At 43.6% G+C, this 18893-nt stretch overlaps 3 protein-coding genes across 3 annotated transcripts; 1 reads left to right on the plus strand and 2 right to left on the minus strand.

Moving 5' to 3' along the window:
* Positions 1–273: 273 nt before the first annotated feature.
* LOC134457756 (vimentin-like) lies at positions 274–2035 on the minus strand. The gene is made up of 3 exons (XM_063209728.1): positions 1597–2035; positions 550–1200; positions 274–299 (listed from the first exon to the last, which is right to left on the minus strand). Exons 1-3 carry the CDS (start codon positions 2021–2023, stop codon positions 274–276), a joined length of 1104 nt encoding a protein of 367 aa, XP_063065798.1. The 5' UTR covers positions 2024–2035.
* A 3040-nt stretch (positions 2036–5075) lies between these two features.
* LOC134457757 (vimentin-like) lies at positions 5076–6870 on the plus strand. The gene is made up of 3 exons (XM_063209729.1): positions 5076–5502; positions 5889–6539; positions 6793–6870. The coding sequence occupies exons 1-3, from the start codon at positions 5076–5078 to the stop codon at positions 6816–6818; spliced, it is 1104 nt and encodes a 367-aa protein (XP_063065799.1). The 3' UTR covers positions 6819–6870.
* Positions 6871–14850: 7980 nt separating this feature from the next.
* LOC134457758 (vimentin-like) lies at positions 14851–16861 on the minus strand. The gene is made up of 3 exons (XM_063209731.1): positions 16453–16861; positions 15404–16055; positions 14851–15067 (listed from the first exon to the last, which is right to left on the minus strand). Coding segments are annotated over exons 1-3 (1062 nt in total). The 3' UTR covers positions 14851–15066.
* Between the last annotated feature and the right edge of the window lie 2032 nt (positions 16862–18893).

Consider the following 18893-nt stretch of genomic DNA (forward strand, 5'->3'; position numbering starts at 1 on the left):
GTTATTACCATTAGTTCTAAAAAATAATGGTGTTGGGATCACTATTTCAGAGTATGGAGCCCCATTAGCCTTCCTTTTTGTCGGAATTAGACCTGGTAACATCAACTCAAACTCAAAATGGCTGTTGGAGCAACACGTGTCCCCCAAACGGGCGAGTTAGTGTGGGTTGGCAGGACGTGGGTGTGCTGTGGTGTTGGGGTCTCGGTGGATGACGGACAGCCGTGGTGGAGTATCCTGGGAGGAAAGGCTGAAGGTCATGTTAAGGTCGTCTGTTTATGCCTCAATGGCCAACTGGCTCTCTGCAGAGAGAGGAGACAAAGAAAAACACATTAATGTTTTGTGATGTCTAATGGATACATTTGCTATTTTCTAATATTTAACACATTCCCAATGTGCAGTTAATCTCAGGTAAACAGAAAAGGGCAATGGGCAACATTTTGCCAATTGTTTCTGAATTCTTTTTCCTGTTTTAACAATAACTCTATTGACAATTCAAATGTGTGAGTTTGATGCATTCAAAGAATAGTGGTTGCCAGATACAGTGCGTACCAACTCCCAGCCTCTTCTCCTCGCATTCCAGAAGTTTCCTGTAGGTGGCAATCTCTGCGTCCAGCTTCAGCTTGATGTGCAGCAGCTCCTGATAGTCTACCATGTGCTTGCTCATCTCCATCTTGGTCGCGCTGAGCTCCGCCTCTAGCTGTGCGATGACGGCCTCCAGTGCGGTGGCCTTGTCCAGGTGGGCGGAATCCATGGTGTCCAGCTGCTGCTGCAGGGCGGCATTGCGTGCCCGCATGCCGTCGATCTGGCTCTGCAGGTCGGTCACCTGGGAGTGGTAGGAGCCGATCTCAGCCTTCATGGTCTTTATCTGAACCTCATGCTGGCTGGACTTCTCCTTGAGCGTGTCAAACTTGCTCTTGTACCACTTCTCGGCCTCCTGCGCGTTGCGGGCGGCCACCGCCTCCATCTCAGCGCGCATGTTGCGCAGGTAATCAGCGAGGTCTGGGCGCTCAGAGTCCTGCTCCACGGTCACCTTGGAGTCCTCAATCTGCTGCATCAGGTCAGCCACTTCCTCGTCGTGCAGCTTCTTGAGGACCTCGATCTCGGCCACCAGCTCCTCCACGCGGCTCTCCAGCTCGGCCTTCTGCAGTGTGGCACTGTCCACGTCCTTGCGGAACTCACGCAGGATCACCTCAGCTTCGTCTGCAAGTCCAGATCAGGTCAGATCAAAGTTGCATGACAGTGTAAAGCCTCAGGATACTTTGAAGTCTTAAGAACCCACCATGCAATTATACTATGTGAATCCAAAGTGGACAATACAGAGGGGCAGACTTCAATTACGTTATCCCATTTACAACAAAGGACACTTTAAGACTTCATTCAATGTTGCATATGACTACCATCTTCTGATATTTTTCACATTATGATATTGGAAGTTGTAGCGATAGCTGTACTGGTCACACTTTTACTCTGCATTATAATGAAGTGTATTACTGATTAAATAAGAGTATACAATTACTATTGATGGGCCTTTCCCATCTTACTTATTGATAATCATCAAAGGAGGTTCATAGTATTCTTCTTCTCAGATCAGCCTACCTTTGAGGGCGAGCTCTTGCTCGATCTTCAGCCTCCACACCTCGGCCTCCTGCTCAAAGTATCCCCTCTCGATGTCAGCGGCACCCTTCTCTGCGGTCAGGGCCTCGATCAGGCCCCTCATCTCCTTGAACTTGAGCTCGTACTCGTCTCCGAGCCCGCCGAATCCCCCCTTGAAGCGTTCCTGCAGGGCGGCCATCTCTGCTTGTAGCTGTGCGTTCCTAGTCTCCAGTGACTGGACCTTGTCGATGTAGCCGGCGAAGCGCACATTGACCTCCTGCATCTCCTCCTTCTCGTTGGCGTGCTGCTTGTGGATCTCGGTGCCGACCTCAACGGCAGAGACACCACCCTGGTAGCCAGTACGGCCACGGCTGTAGGAGGTTCCGCTGCGGACGACGGAAAGGGTCTTGTTGTACGAGGAGCCTCTCATGTTTCCTGGATCTCTTTTGGGTGTGTGTTGGTTGGTTGTAGGGGTTTCCAATGTAATAGATCCTCTGGTTGCTGTGTGTCCCAGGAGGAGCTGTCTGAGTTTGCCAGTGATGGTCCAGGGGGTCGTCCCTTGGCTTATAAAGGTCCATCAAGAATCTGGCACCTTGGCTCGAAACTCTGGCAGGGTTTTGACATGGTTTAAATATGTATCTGTAATAGTTTAAATGTGGATAGCTACTGTTTTATTTATATATCCTGTGAATGTGGCTAAAACAGGCTTTCATTTAAAAAAAAATCAAATATTCTAATTCAAATCCGAAATATGGAAGTATGCTGTATTAATTCACTGATGAAGGTCTTGGCTGTGCAGCAATTTATCTGATCAATTTCCCCATATTTTACTTTTTTCTTAAAATAGGCTCTTAGTTGTATTTGTCGACACTTTCTGACTCAATTAAAAGTGTAAAAACTGTGTTTGTATTAAAAATGAGTAGCATTTTAATCATTCAACAGCACTGAAGATTCATTTCAGATTCATTCCAAACCCGTAAAACCCCCTCTGATGTTGGTGTCTTTGGTGACACCTGTTAAGGTGGTGATAGGGTAACTTCCACCCAATTGTGATTAATTGCAATTTAATTCAAATTTTTAAAATTTTATTTGTTTTAATGGATTCATTGTAATTTTATTATATTTCATTATTCATTACTGTATTGAAATAGTTCTACTGAACTGCCAATAGTGAGTTCAGAACTATATTTACTCTTATTTTCTGCTAAAATTGTTCAAAATGTGTCCCTAAGTATCGCCACCACTGTCAGATACTTTAAAAAAGAGAAAAAAATCAGGCATGAATAAGGTAATCTACATTAGCCTCTTTTCAAACCTTCAGCTCTACTGCATGCTTCACCATTATCTTTGGCTTTTAAATACTTTTAAAGGCTCTTTGTATTTGTAAAGCACATTGAGTTGCACATGTGTATGAAATGCGCTATTGACTTGACCATTATGGACGCTCCTGTAAGTGTACTATTTTCTATTAAATTTGTTCAAAGATTTGGGCACTGTCACAACGATAACATGTCAACATTGTTTCTTTTGTAAAAATAAAATAAAAAATAGATCATAACATGGATATATACTTTTTGATAAGAAGTATGAAGTACCTATAGGGAAAAAATAGCTACAGTGAACAAACTATGACTATCATGTAACAAAATAGGTTTTTGTCAACTCCGTCAGATATCACTAGGGATGTCAACAATGAATCGATTAATCGACTTAAGTCTAAGAATACGTTAGTCAATTAAAATTAAATCAATCACCACTCAACTGGCGACAGGCAAGTGAAATTGTATCATAGTAGCATTGTATCTCATTTTTAATTAAGATTTTTAGGTTTAATCTGGGTTTTGGGAGAAATATTTACATTTGGGGAAAAATGCAGCTTATCAATTAATCCTAAGTCGATAAGATAAATCAACTAACAAATTAATCAATAATTTACATCCCTAGTCAAAACCGTCGTTTAGTGTCTGATAGTGGTGACAAAAGCCTCCAAGTGCTTCTCAGTGGAGGCTAGATCAGTGGTTCTTAACCTGAGGTGCGGGCACCTCATGGGGGTGCATCAGAGATTCCAGGGGGTGTGTGGAATTTTGTTAGTGTTGAGGCTTGGACAAAACATGTTTTGGTCACCATTTTAAGTCATTAATTAAGATATTGATTAATGTCTCAAGGAGGAATCATTGTAATAAATGACTTACATCATTTTTTACTACGTACGTTCTTTATACTCGTGTAAAAGTTCAGGTTGGGGTTGCGTGACTGCGCGGCTTGTCCTCAAAACAGGTAAGGTTAAAGAGGATAAAAGAGGTTAAAGGATAACTCCAGACAATTTCAACATGCAGTTGTACTGCTCACACACTACCCTGGACTTGTCAGTATCTGAGAGGTTTTTTCAGTCTTTTCCAAGATCCTGGTCATTGTAATGGGGGCAGTTGATTGTTTACATTTAAAAAAATAATTATATATATATTCTGAAAAACATCCAAAAGGTTATGCAACATCAGCAGACAACTAGCAAACAGTGGTACCTTTTGGGAAAATATTTGGAGTAGGCGTATGTTAAGAAAGTTTTTAATGTAATCAAAATCTGCCCCCATGAGAATAGCCAGGATCGCAGAAATAGGGCTGAGCAAAAAAATGCAGCGTCGACGGGGACTGACAAGTCAACGTTAGCACGAGCAATACAACAGCATATTGAAATTGGCTGAACTGCTCCTTTAAGAACCCCTCGGCAAGATTATAATATTGGATCACAATGAATACTTATATGTCTTATAATGTTTCATTAACCAGCGCATTTTTCAAGTCAAGTCAAGTAGGTTTCTTTACATGCACTGGTCATACAAAGAATTTGAAATTACATTTCTTGCTTTCCCATTTAGTCACAGGTGGAACAAGCTACCCTGTCATCTACATTACAGGTGTCACCAAAGACACAAACACAAGAGGGAGGTTTACATGTTTTTGACGGGTTTCAAATTAATCTGCATGTATTGTCACTGCTGTTGTATTATTAAAATAATTCCTCATTTAACTTTCGTTGCGTCTGACAGTGTTAATCAAAACAACTAAGAGCCTATTTCATGAAAAAAAGTAAAATATGGGCAAATTGTTCTGACACATTGCTGCACAGCCATTAATTTGTGAATCAATGTAGCACACTTCCATATTTCGGATTTGAACTACTTTTTCTTTCAAAATCAAAGCCTGTTTTAGCCACATTCCCAAGATATATAAACCATGCAGTAGCTATCCACATTTAAACCATTACAGATCCACATTTAAAACATGTCAAAACCCTGCGAGGGTTTCGAGCCAAGGTGCCAGATTCCTGACAGCCCTTTATAAGCCAAGGGAAGACCCCCTGGACCATCAGTGGCAAGCTCCAACAGCTCCTCCTGGGACGCAGAACATCCAGTGGATCTACTGGTATTACATCGGACACCCCTACAACCAACCAACACACACCCAAAAGGGAATCAGGAAACATGAGAGGCTCCTCGTACAACAAGACCCTTTCCGTTGTCCGCAGCGGAACCTCCTACAGCCGTGGCCGTACTGGCTACCAGGGCGGTGTCTCTGCCGTTGAGGTCGGCACCGAGATCCACAAGCAGCACGCCAACGAGAAGGAGGAAATGCAGGAGGTCAATGTGCGCTTCGCCGGCTACATCGACAAGGTCCAATCCTTGGAAACGAGGAACGCCCAGCTGCAAGCAGAGTTGGCCACCTTGCAGGAACGCTTCAAGGGGGGATTCGGCGGGCTCGGAGACGAGTACGAGCTCAAGTTCAAGGAGATGAGGGGCCTGATCGAGGCCCTGACCGCAGAGAAGGGTGCCGCTGACATCGAGAGGGGATACTTTGAGCAGGAGGCCGAGGTGTGGAGGCTGAAGATCGAGCAAGAGCTCGCCCTCAAAGGTAGGCTGATCTGAGAAGAAGAATACTATGAACCTCCATTGATGATAATCAATAAGTAAGATGGGAAAGGCCCATCAATAGTAATTGTATACTCTTATTTAATCAATAATACACTTCATTATAATGCAGAGCAAAATTGTGACCAGTACAGCTATCGCTACAACTTCCAATATCATAATGTAAAAAATATTAGAAGATGGTAGTCATATGCAACATTGAATGAAGTCTTAAAGTGTCCTTGGTTGTAAATGGGATAATGTAATTGAAGTCTGCCCCTCGACAAGACAGATAATTGGATAATTACATGGTGTGTTCTTAACACTTCAAAGTATCCTGAGGCTTTACACTGTCATGCAACTCTGACCTGACTTGATCTGGACTTACAGACGAAGCTGAGGTGATCCTGCGTGAGTTCCGCAAGGACGTGGACAGTGCCACACTGCAGAAGGCCGAGCTGGAGAGCCGCGTGGAGCAGCTGGTGGCCGAGATCGAGGTCCTCAAGAAGCTGCACGACGAGGAAGTGGCTGACCTGATGCAGCAGATCGAGGACTCCAAGGTGACCGTGGAGCAGGACTCAGAGCGCCCGGACCTCGCCGATTACCTGCGCAACATGCGCGCTGAGATGGAGGCGGTTGCCGCCCGCAACGCACAGGAGGCCGAGAAGTGGTACAAGAGCAAGTTTGACACGCTCAAGGAGAAGTCCGGCCAGCATGAGGTTCAGATGAAGACCATGAAGGCTGAGATCGGCTCCTACCACTCCCAGGTGACCGACCTGCAGAGCCAGATCGACGGCATGCGGGCACGCAATGCCGCCCTGCAGCAGCAGCTGGACACCATGGATTCCGCCCACGTGAACAAGGCAGCATCACTGGAGGCCGTCATTGCACAGCTGGAGGCAGAGCTCAGCGCGACAAAGATGGAGATGAGCAAGCACATGGCAGACTATCAGGAGCTTCTGCACATCAAGCTGAAGGTGGATGCAGAGATCACTACCTACAGGAAACTTCTGGAATGCGAGGAGAATAGGCTGGGAGTTGGTACGCACTTTATCTGGCAACCACTATGCTTTGAATGCATCAAACTCACACATTTGAATTGTCAGTAGTGTTAGATTGGTTAAACATGAAAAAGAATTTGGAAACAACTGGCAAAATGTTGCCCATTGCCCATTTCTGTTTATCTGAGATAAATTGCACATTGGAAATGTGTTTAATATTAGAAAATAGCAAATTCAGTCATTAGACATCAGAAAACATTAATGTGTTTTGTCTTTCTCTCCTCTCACCGCAGAGAGCCAGTTGGCCATTGAGGCATAAACAGACGACCTTCACATGACCTTCAGCCTTTCCACCGGAACCCCAACACCACGTCCTGCCACACCCACATTAACTCGGCAGTTTGGGGGACACGTGTTGTTCCCACAGCCATTTTGAGTTTGAGTTGATGTGCTATTTAAAATAAACCTTGACTTTAGTGTGCATACTTGGTTTTTGCAGTCTTTCTGTGATTTGGGGTGTACATTGGTACACAAGCCCCTAGAGCAGTGGTTCTCACTTTTTTATGAATAAACACCCCTAGGCTTCATCATAAGTGTTATGTGCTGTGGAGGGCTGTGTCACAATTTGGATTTGGACTTTCACAGTTGGGCTTTCACTTCGCTTCTTCACTTTATACTTATATTTTACTCTGAAATGATGAACATTCCTCTTCATGCAACGAAACTCTCACGTGATTTCAGAACCGGAACGAGACTTGCACTTGTTTTCAAATCAAAGTGCCAGTGCGATATACTGCCAGTGCGATATACAGCTCCAGGCCTTTTTATTAGAATACCATGGAAAAGTTGATTTATTTCCATAATTCCATCAATAATGTTAAACTGTCATGGATTGTAGATTCATGGCCCAGTTTTTAAACTATTCCAATCATTATTTTTTTTTCTTTTTATATACGTTGGCCTTCCAGCTCAAAAAACCCATGAATTGGGGAATTCGCATTATTAGAATATTGTTATAAAATCACTTTTTTCTTCATCAAAATTCGGGTCACATTAAATCAGTTGAAATTTGGTACTTTCTACATAACATGCAATGGTCAATTCTTGGTTAGGACATTCTCTGTCTTCATAATGGCCATGATGTGTTTAACATTGAAGTCAATGGCAAAAACAGTGCATGGGAGTTATGGAAGCCCAGATATAATTGATGCTTTGCTGTCAGCTGTTCTTGTTTGTTGACCTGGTGCCCCACACTTCCCTCTTCAATATCCCCGAAGATTTCCATGCCACGTTTTGGTGTTAACTCACCAGTTTAATTCTAACTCAACAGAAATAAAACCCCATTCATTTTCAATGGGGTTTCATTTCTGGTTATTTAGAATTAAACTGGCGAGTTAGCGCCAAAACATGGCATGAAAATCAACAGGGTATATTGAAGAGTGAAGTGTGGGGTACCAGGTCAACAAACAAGAACAGCTGACAGCAAAGCATCAAGGATATCTGGGCTTCCATAACTCCCATGCACTGTTTTTGCCATTGACTTCAATGTTAAACGCATCATGGCCATTATGAAGACAGAGAATGTCCTAACCAAGTATTGACCATTGCATGTTATGTAGAAAGTATCAAATTTCAACTGATTTAATGTGACCCAAATTTTGATGAAGAAAAAAGTGATTTTATAACAATATTCTAATAATGCGAATTCCCCAATTCATGGGTTTTTTGAGCTGGAAGGCCAACGTATATAAAAAGAAAAAAATTAATGATTGGAATAGTTAAAAAACTGGGCCATGAATCTACAATCCATGACAGTTTAACATTATTGCTGGAATTATGGAAATAAATCAACTTTTTCATGGTATTCTAATAAAAAGGCCCGGAGCTGTACTATGGTTCGCATTACTAAATGCTGTTACATTGTTAATAATATTGTTTTAATGTTTTCAATAATATACCACGGCTGTTTTAGAGAAGTTGATTAAAATGCCAGTCGATTGAAATCGCAATTATTTGCAAACTTGACTGGCGACAGCCAAGTGTGGGCGGTGAGGAGAGGGTTGTGAAGAGTGGGAACATTTCAATCCCCTTGGGATCAAAAAATATAATAGAAATTAATTCAAATTTAGCATTTTATCTCATTTTCATTACATTTTTAGATTTGGTATTTTATTAGGATCTCCATTAGCTTACGGACACATCAGCTACTCTCCCTGGGGTCCATACAGAACATACAACAGACAAGACATTAACTTACAATACTACAGATTCAGTGCACAGCAATATGAAAAGTAACATTTTGAACAATATTTCAATAATCACACAAGTTATTTCCAAAATGTGCTTAGAGTAAGTTTAATACAACATTAGTTCACTCTCTGAAATTTGGAGTAAGCATGTATGCAAACCTCTTCGTTCTTGCTGGAGAACGGACTTCTCGAGATCGTGCCACTTTCGCAGAAGAGTAGCTGTCCACGCGGTGGACCAATCATCAAAGTGATTCATGGGATCCGCAGGGACCACTGCACTCAAGAAGCTGAGATATATTATGTGGCGTATTGGGTAGGGATGCACGATGCATCTGCCTTAACATCCGTAGCCGCCGATATTTGACATTTCTTAGCACATCGAACATCGGACAGATGGGTAAAACTGGGCCGATGTTAACGCCGATGTTTTAGTCCACTTGCGAGTTGTGTAGTCTTGGGGAGGGGGATTTGACCATGCTGTATTTGTTTGGACATATGACAGCGTCTCTACTCCCCTCTGCCTACATCTTACTTTCCTGCATTGTCATTGGATACTATATAAGGCTACAGTGAAGTAAACATGTCGTTAGTGTCATTCTTCTCCATGTCGCAAGAAGATAAGAGGTACGCAATATCCAACACTTGCCAGGATCAGTTAAGGCGTGGTGGAGTGACGTCCAAGTCCTTCAACACCAGTAACTTAATTGGACACCTGAAACACCGTCATCGTCAAGTACATCAACAGTGGGAGGAAGCAAACGCTGCTAACGTTAGCCACAAGTCAAAGCCACCAACCGCGGCAGTTCAAAGCAGGCCAATTCATCAACTATTTGAGAAGAGCAAAAAGTTTGACAAGGATGGCGAAAAGGCCAAGGCAATCACGAGAAAGGTAATGGAGATGATTGCGCTGGACCATCAGCCATTTTCAATTGTGGAGGACCGAGGTTTTCGGCAGTTGATAGAACACCTAGAGCCCTGCTATAGACTCCCGAGCCGACGCTACTTCGCCGACGTTTCCCTGCCAGCCTTACAAGATATCGTGGCCAAGCACATCCATAATATGTTGGATAGTGTGACAGATGTCAGCTTCACGACTGACATTTGGAGTTCGGAAGTCACCCACATGAGCATGCTGAGCCTTACAGCTCAATGGACAGATAAAAACTTTGAAAGGAAGAGAGCTGTGCTGCATGCACAAAAGTTTAGTGGATCGCATACAGGGGCAGCCATCGCCAGGGCATTTGAGGGCATGCTTTCCCAGTGGAAAATGGATAAAGACCAGGCACGTGCGCTCCAATACGGCAGGGGAGGCAGTGCCTCACCAACCCTACATGAGAATGATGAGATGCAGTAAATATGAATAATAGTAACAATAATAACTAGGCTATTGTTTTCGAGCATCTGCACCATAAGTATCATTTGTGCAGTAGTTAAACAGTTTCAATCATTTTCAATCATTTTCGTGGCCAAAATCGTAATATTTGCCCATTGCATGTCAAATTGCTCCCAATATGCTGAATTTGGGGCAACTCCTAGTTTGCCTCACGCCGGATTGCGCAATCCCTCGTTAACAAGCTTGTGCGCATGCGCCATTTTGCTCGTTCTGTGTATGCAACCTGGTAATATTGTATTAAACGTTTTTATACACTTAATAGAAATATGTATAGTGTGCCCTCATTTTCCTGATAATTTTTTACTATTGTCTACGTGTGATTATCATTTCTTTACTCTGACCGCTATGGCATAACGCCCACTAAAAGATACAGTGTTGAGGCCAGCAGCAGTCTGGCCGCAATCTCATTCTGGCATTGAGAGTCTTGCTGGCAGTTACGTACGTCATAGCGAATCTGAAGTTCAATCGGTCGTGTCATTAGTGTTGGCTAGCTTGTTCACTTTGACTGCTACCATGGAAGTGGATTTCATAACGAAACTAAGAGCTTCAAGTAACAGGAATTAACAGGACAGAATAAGGTAGGAAATCCGTTTCCCCCCTGATGTGCTCGCCGAAGCACTAAGTTTACTATTTGGTGGCAATGTTGTTGTCAATGTTGTTATCGATGTTGTCTACTTGTCTTCCGTCTAACTAGCCCTCACTTAAAAGCAAAGCACCTGTGCTATCCTGTCACCAAGCTAACACCACTTTCAAAAATGCACACCTTTCCTGAATTCATGGTGGGCTGCCCGGGTGGTTTAGTTACCATGTAATGTGATGTGTGTAGATTCGCTTGTGTTTGTTGGGCATCTGCGTGTGACTGGAGTGAACGGTGTACAGTGCGAGGCAGCAAGAACAGTGTCTGGCTGCGCAACGCAAGCTACTTGTAGAACCTAGTAGTAAGCTAACATTTAGCTCCTCTAGACAAGCTACATCCAATAGAAATATTAAGCTAGCTCCATCTGTAAAATGTAGCGAACTACATCATTGCAAGCTACTTCAACTAGAAATTCAAAATCACAGCATATTTGTATTATTTGGGCTGCAAAACTGACATCTGATATGTCTGTTGGATATGATAGACCCATATGATATTTTTGGCCATGGTGATATATGGTCAATCAGCTGGCTTCTTTGCTCTCCTGTCTCCCCCCGGTGTGTGCGCATTTTGCCTCGTCATTAGTTTTGCGAGTTTGATTGCGAGTTTTGATACCGGTCTGATGGAGGTAGACAGAGTGACATTGCGCATGAAAATGTCAATAGAAACAAAGGTGTGGACATTCGGGTGTATGATTTGATTGCTGGAGACATTTTTGGGAGATACTAGTCCATGGTCTTGCAACTCGCCGTCTTCCTCCCCTGCCTTCAGTGTGTGTGTGTTAGAGGTGTGACGTTCATGAACGAGCCGGTTCTTTTGAACGGCTCCCAGAGGTGAACGATGGGAACCGGATCACAGCTGGGGGAGCCACTCAACCGTTATTTCGTTCATTTTTCATTATTTTTAAGCACGTGACCTCGACCAGAGTAATTAAATGTGTGAAAAAACACAATTGTTTGCCTTAAAGAGTGGCAAAAACTGTCTTTAGAAGCAGGAGAATAATCAGTTGTTGTTCGGACAAAATTACCTTGAGGTGGAGTCAGAATATTACATTCTAAACACTGAATAAATAATTTTTAAAAAGAGCCAGAAGAGCCAGTTTTTTGAACGGCTCTTTGAAAGGAACGAGCCACTAAGATCCGGATCCCGTCATAGAGCCATAAATCCCATCTCTAGTGTGTGTGTGTGTGTGTGCCTGTCGCGTTTGATAGTTCCATTGGCGCACGGCACAAGCATATGGCAAGCCGTTTTAACATATAATAGCCAGAATGGATATGTGTTGCAGTTGCACATGGAAATGTTCCGTTTCTTTTTATTTATATTTATTTTTTTAGCTTCCCCAACAGTCTTGCTGTAGCGCCGCCTATGTGTAGGCCTACCTTTTGTTAAGAAAGCTATGACATATGAAACTTATCGGTAGGCCTATTTGGCACATATTTACTAATACTGTAGCTGTATATTTCTAAATCTGATATTGGAAAAGTCAGTGCCTCACCAGCCATAAAGTTCAGCGCACGTCACTGATAAAGACAGTGTGCATGTTGTGCTGCGAGACAATGCGAGGAACATGATAAAGGCAATGGAGGAGTGCGGTGTCAGAAGCTTGGGCTGCATGGCTCATACACTGCAATTAGCAGTGCACGATGGGGTGTTGAGCCAACGCAGCATCGCCGACTGTGTGGCTATAGGGAGAAAAATTGTCTGGCAATTCCATCACTCTCAGCTGGCCACCTCCCGACTGAGAGACATACAGCGCAAATTGGGGATGAAGGTCAAGATGCTGCAGCAAGACTGACGGGGGAGATCAGCTCACACCAGGCAACCACTGCGGACGTCATCCCCGCCTGATGGGCAAGACAGCGGACACCGACTGTGGAGTGGGCACGGCTAAGAACACTCTCCTTGAAGCGGTAAGCGCACGATTTGAAAGATCGTTCTCCGAGCCCCTTTACTGCCTGGCCACTATCCTTGACAGTGTTGCCAGATTGGGCGGGTGCCCGCCCAATTGGGCTACTTGGGATGAGCGTCGGCGGGCAAAAACGGGAAAAATTGGCCATTTGGCGGTTTTTTAAGCCGTTTTGGGCCCATAGAAGTCAATGTAATTTGTTGAATTTGGGCGGAATTTAGCGCATTTTGGCGGTTTTTGAGAACCTTTTGGGCGGGATTTGGTCATACACATCTGGCAACACTATCCTTGATCCCAGATACAAGGACCGCTATTTTGACGCTGTCACTAAGCGTGAGGCGGTAATTATGCTCCAGGAGAAAATGGACACAATGACGCCCAACGATAGCGCAACACCGGACACAGATGAGCCGCAAACGAAGGAAAAAAGCCAGCGAGGGTGGCTGCTGGACATGTACGAAGAAAACCTGGAGGAAAACTCTACCGTGGATGAGCAGGCTGACATGACAAGCCACACACGTGTGCAGGTAAATCAAGCTTGCCAATCAAGCTGTGGATGGAGGACCACCAGATCAATACCCTGACATGGTCAGCCCAAACTCCAGGCCCGAACCCCCTTGAAAACCTCTGGAATATGATCAAGAGGAAGCTGGATGGTCACAAACCATGGAGGTAGTATAAGAACTGGAGAGAGTGAATAAGTCCCGCCTCCAGTCATTTCAATGGGAATACTAGGCTAAAATTTAAAAAAAAATTTCAGCTTCCAAAATATTTCAGCCGACAGTTTACTCATCCAATTACGTGCCACGTTACTGACCAACTTACGGTTGACCAGAAAGCTATATGGAAGACGGGCATTGGATGCATGGAAGTGCCCAATCACAGACCTGTAACGGTCTGTCCGCCCAACACTAAACTCGCGTACCCACCAATCATAATGAGCAAAGTGAATGTCGGAAATGCGAAAATGCCGAGTTGCTAATCGGCGAAGCTAACCAGCCAAATCCTGCCCCCCTGTCACAAATCATCAATCCAATCAATCAGATTTAAAGTGAGTTAAATCGGACTTAAGTGTCTCATGTAAACGCATAGAGTGACCAACAATGGAAGTCAATAAGTAATGGTACCATAGCTGTTTGTAGAGCAAAATCTATGTATTCATGATTCCATCAATGAAAACAGCTCTCCAACACCAGCAGGACTCATGCAGCCCCACATAAGAGCTGCATCAGTCCCATCTTTCACTTTTGGCAGCATGTATATTTGACAACGTTGATGCCATCAGTTCTAAAAAATAATGATCTTGGGATCGCTATTTCAGAGTATGGAGTCCCATTAGCCTTATTTTTTTTGTCAGAATTAGACCTGGCAAACTCTTGGCAGGCTTTATTGTGACTGGGCTGTAGGAGAGGCTGCATTGATGGACGGCACCCACATATGCCATTCCTCACCATATGTGGTATATTGTGTCATCGGAATGAAATAATCACCCCAGTATACATTTTTATTTCCTTAGATAACTGTGGTGAACTTGCATAACAACTTTTATACCATTTTCATCAAAACATGCTCCTGTCTAGGTGTTCAATGTCTGTGGCCCACCTGGACGTCTCTGCAAATGCATCTGTCCTACAGTTTTGGATCATAGTAGATACAGTTTTTTTGACTCAGGCCTTTTGCCCTTTCTCTTCCATGTGGTGGCATTGCTTGGGAAGGAGTTTGCGCTGCAAAATACTATTTTATTGGCAACTGTGATTAAAAAAAACTGTGTAATGAATCCTTAAACTCTTCTGAGACTTATTGAATGCTCACTCAATTAATACACTGTGGCTTTCCTCTAAAACTTTCATTGGGGTATATTGATTTCTCAAAATTTGTTGAAAAATGAAAAATATATAATAAGAGTCAGATTATAAAACATACTTCTATTGTATTAAACATAGTCTATGCATATTGTGGAGTTAGTTTTTGTGTTTACGCAAATATTTTTCAAAATGGGTGTTCTCATTATTGCTGTGCACTGTATACTGTACAGGCCTATAAGCAGGGGAAGAATAAATTCTTTCCTGGAGTCCACACATTTAAACCAAACAAAATCTCAACATAGAAAACACTTCACAAAAAGTATGGACACTGAAGTCAACCTTTATTTTAAGAAGCACCAGGGAACACCTTTACATCAACTTCAAACTCAACTCAAAAATGGTTGTGGGAACAACACGTGTCCCCCAGACTGCTGAGTTAGTGTGGGTTGGCAGGACGTGGGTGTGCTGCAGTGTTGGGGTCTCGGTGGATGACAGACAGCCGTGGTGGAGCGTCCTGGCAGGAAGGGGTGAAGGTCATGTGAAGGTCGTCCGTTTGTCCTGAATGGCCATGTGGTTCTCTGAGGAGAGAGGAGAAAAAGAAAAATTATTAATGTTTTTGGATTTCTAATGAATACATTTGCTGAATTTCTAATATTATTGCATTTTGAAAGTTAAGTTATTCTCAGGTAAATAGAAGTGGGAAAATATTTCCTTACAATAATTTTACCAATGTTCCAAATCTTTTTCCTGCTTTACTAATCTAACACTACTGAGTATTAACTAGTCATGTCAAATCAAATGTGAATTTGATGCATTCAAAATGCTATTACAGTCAAGCTTAATGTCTGAAACTCTGAGCTTCTTGACCTCAGCGAAAAAGACAAATCATTATGGTTGCCAGATACAATGCGTACCAAACTCCCAGCCTCATCTCCTCGCTCTCCAGCAGTTTCCTGTAGGTGGCGATCTCTGCGTCCAGCTTCAGCTTGATGTTCAGCAGTTCCTGATAGTCTCCCATGTACTTGCTCATCTCCATCTTGGTCTCGCTGAGCTGCGCCTCCAGCTGTGCGATGACGGACTCCAGTGCGGTGGCCTTGTCCAGGTGGGTGGAGTCCATGGTGTCCAGCTGCTGCTGCAGAGCGGCGTTACGCGCCCGCATGCCGTCGATCTGGCTCTGCAGGTCGGTCACCTGGGAGTGGTAGGAGCCGATCTCAGCCTTCATGGTCTTCACCTGTTCCTCGTGCTGGCCGGCCTTCTCTTTGAGCGTGTCGAATTTGCTCTTGTACCACTTCTCGGCCTCCTGTGCGTTGCGGGCGGCAACTGCCTCCATCTCAGCGCGCATGTTGCGCAGGTAATCGGCCAGGTCTGGGCGCTCAGAGTCTTTCTCTACGGTTACCTTGGAGTCCTCGATCTGCTGCATCAGATCAGCCACCTCCTCGTCGTGCAGCTTCTTGAGGAGCTCGATCTCGGCCACCAGCTGCTCCACGCGGCTCTCCAGCTCAGCCTTCTGCTGCGTGGCGTTGTCCACGTCCTTGACGAACTCACGCAGGATCGCCTCAGCTTCGTCTGCAAGTCCAGATTGGGGGTGCGAGAGAGAGATGGGTCAGAATTGTGTACTTTGAAGTGTTAAGAACAAACCATGCAATTATACTATGTGAATCCAAAGTGGACAAGACAGAGGGGCAGAATTCAATTGCCTGGTATTGATAATGTTATCCAGTTTACAACCAAGGACACTTCAAGACTTCATTCAATGTTGCATCTGACTACCATCTACTGATATTTTTTACACAAAGATATTGGAAGTTGTAGCTTTAGGTGTACAGGTCACAAGTTTACTCTGCATTATAACGAAGTATATTACTGATTAAATAAGAATATGTAATTACTATTGATGGGTCTTTCCCATATCACTTATTGATTATCATCAAAGAAGGTTCATATTCTTCTCAGATCAGCCTACCCTTGAGGGCCAGCTCTTGCTCGATCTTCAGCCTCCACACCTCGGCCTCCTGCTCAAAGTATCCCCTCTCGATGTCAGCGGCGCCCTTCTCTGCGGTCACGGCCTCGATAAGGCCCCTCATCTCCTTGAACTTGAGCTCGTACTCGTCTCCGAGCCCGCCGAATCCCCCCTTGAAGCGTTCCTGCAAGGCGGCCAGCTCTGCTTGCAGCTGGGCATTCCTCGTTTCCAGGGACTGGACCTTGTCGATGTAGCCGGCAAAGCGCACGTTGAGCTCCTGCATCTCCTCCTTCTCGTTGGCGTGCTGCTTGTGGATCTCGGTGCCGACCTCAACGGCAGAGACACGGCCACGGTTGTAGGAGGTTCCGCTGCGGACGACGGAAAGGGTCTTGTTGTACGTGGAGCCTCTCATGTTTCCTGGTTCCCTTTTGGGTGTGTTGGTTGGTTGTAGGGGTTTCCAATGTAATAGATCCACTGGATGTTCTGTGTCCCAGGAGGAGCTGTCGGAGCTTGCCACTGATGGTCCAGGGGGTCGTCCCTTGGCTTATAAAGGGCCTTAAGGAATCTGTCACCTTGGCTCTAACCTCTCACAGGGTTTTGACATGGTTTAAATGTGGATCTGTAATCGTTTAAATGTGGATAGCTACTGCATTACTTAGACATCTTGGGAATGTGACTAAAATAGGCTTTCATTTTGAAAGAAAAAATAGTTCAAATCCGAAATATGGAAGTATGCTATATTAATTGACATTTACTGTGTAGTAAATGGTCAAAAAAAGGTACTGCAACTATAGTATGCTGCTCTTTGAAACTGTGCTGTATAGTGCCAAATTGAACCTTGTCTTGAATATTTACTTTACAATGAACTAGTGTTGCACCGATACCAGTATCGGCCAGGGCCCCGATACTGCACTAAAATGGTGGTATCGGTATCGGCAAGTACCAACAAATAGGGCACCGATACCATTTACAGATGCTTGTATGACACTTGAACGCAGCCTTGATCTTTATTTTATATCACAGGTACTTACAAGTATTTACTAGTATGATTAACTGATAGTAAGTTTTGCAGCTAAAAATGGCGGACCATGGAGAAGATTCCCCTTTTCATGTACGAAAAAGTGCAATTTTCCCAGTCATAATGAAAGCTTGGAATTTGATGGTGGTGGTAAGTGTTCATGAAAAAGGTAACATTAGTGAATGGGTAGCATGAATTCTGGAAATAAACAGCTAAAAATCTTGCACAGTGTACCTTTAATAATTCATCAGCATTGAAAATACATATTGTCGGCAGATTATTTAAAACCCGTCAAGGACATCGAAAATCGAAAATGTTGGTGTCTTTGGTGACACTTGTAAAGGTGGTGACGGGGTGGTTTGTTCCACTTGTGACTATAATGAAACATTATTGACCCCTTAAGAGTTCGTAAACAAATATGACGTAATTTGGCTGCGTGCGCATCGCTACCTCAGAATCGACCATACTCCGTTCACTTGTACAGAGACTCGACGGGTGTTTTTTCCGAAATAAGGTTACGAATGCTCGCGCTAACTTCAGATATGCAGTGAGCATCACAGACACAGACATTCCTGGCGATGTCCTCAGTCCAGTCTGTAGTTTAATATCTTGTAACAGCAAACATCTCCTATGCTTCTGGAGCAGCCTCTTCCCTCTTAAAATAGCATAACAAGTGTACTTTTCAGAATCTCAATTTTTTGTATCAACGTACACGCTTCAGAACGGCAGTTTTTCTCTCTTTAGTGTCTGCATTGTCAGCCAATATTACATACAGCCTCACCCCTCGCTATTTTACCCATGCCTGCAGTTCACCGTGCTCTAGCGGCCGGTGTCGAGAGAGCGCAGCCCTTTCCTCTGAACGGAGTCTGCACTCCGCCGTTGGCGGCCCGAGAGTGCTGTACCCACCAGAAGAGGGGAGTCTCTCGTAATACTTAAAACATCTCTGGTGTGTTTGAGTCAACGATGCGCACGCATTCATGAGGACATCAATTCTGAACGGATCAATAAGACATAGAAGTATTAATTGTGATCCAATATTATAATCTAGCCTCCACTGAGAAGCATTTGGAGGCTTTTGTCACCACCAGACACTAAAGGACGGTTTTAACTAGGGATGTAAATGATCGATTAATTCATTATTTGTTAGTTGATAGATCTTATTGATTGACTTACGATTAATTGATAAGCAGCATTTTTTTCCCCCAGAATGTTTCCCCAGAAAATCCAGATTAAATCTAAAAATCAAAATTAAAAATGAGAAGCAATGCTAAATTTGAATTAATTTGTATTTATATTCTTTAATCTGGGTCTCTTGTCAGCCGAGTTGACAAATTAATTGCGTTAATTTTAATCAACTAATGTCTTGATCAATTAATTGTTGACATAGGTGACATCTGACAGAGGTGACTAAAACCTTGTCTTTTAC

This window comes from Engraulis encrasicolus, chromosome 11 (genome assembly GCF_034702125.1).
Source record: "Engraulis encrasicolus isolate BLACKSEA-1 chromosome 11, IST_EnEncr_1.0, whole genome shotgun sequence".
NCBI lineage: Eukaryota > Metazoa > Chordata > Actinopteri > Clupeiformes > Engraulidae > Engraulis > Engraulis encrasicolus.

What these genes read in the sequence shown, in the direction of transcription:
- LOC134457758 (XM_063209731.1), bottom strand. Translation starts at nt 16,861, where the DNA reads ATGAGAGGCTCCACGTACAACAAGACCCTTTCCGTCGTCCGCAGCGGA. An exon ending in GCAAGAGCTGGCCCTCAAGG is followed by an intron (nt 16,056 to 16,452) that starts GTAGGCTGATCT and finishes CTGGACTTGCAG; the next exon opens with ACGAAGCTGAGGCGATCCTG.
- LOC134457757 (XM_063209729.1), top strand. Translation starts at nt 5,076, where the DNA reads ATGAGAGGCTCCTCGTACAACAAGACCCTTTCCGTTGTCCGCAGCGGA. An exon ending in GCAAGAGCTCGCCCTCAAAG is followed by an intron (nt 5,503 to 5,888) that starts GTAGGCTGATCT and finishes CTGGACTTACAG; the next exon opens with ACGAAGCTGAGGTGATCCTG. An exon ending in GGAGAATAGGCTGGGAGTTG is followed by an intron (nt 6,540 to 6,792) that starts GTACGCACTTTA and finishes CTCTCACCGCAG; the next exon opens with AGAGCCAGTTGGCCATTGAG.
- LOC134457756 (XM_063209728.1), bottom strand. Translation starts at nt 2,023, where the DNA reads ATGAGAGGCTCCTCGTACAACAAGACCCTTTCCGTCGTCCGCAGCGGA. An exon ending in GCAAGAGCTCGCCCTCAAAG is followed by an intron (nt 1,201 to 1,596) that starts GTAGGCTGATCT and finishes CTGGACTTGCAG; the next exon opens with ACGAAGCTGAGGTGATCCTG. An exon ending in GGAGAAGAGGCTGGGAGTTG is followed by an intron (nt 300 to 549) that starts GTACGCACTGTA and finishes CTCTCTCTGCAG; the next exon opens with AGAGCCAGTTGGCCATTGAG.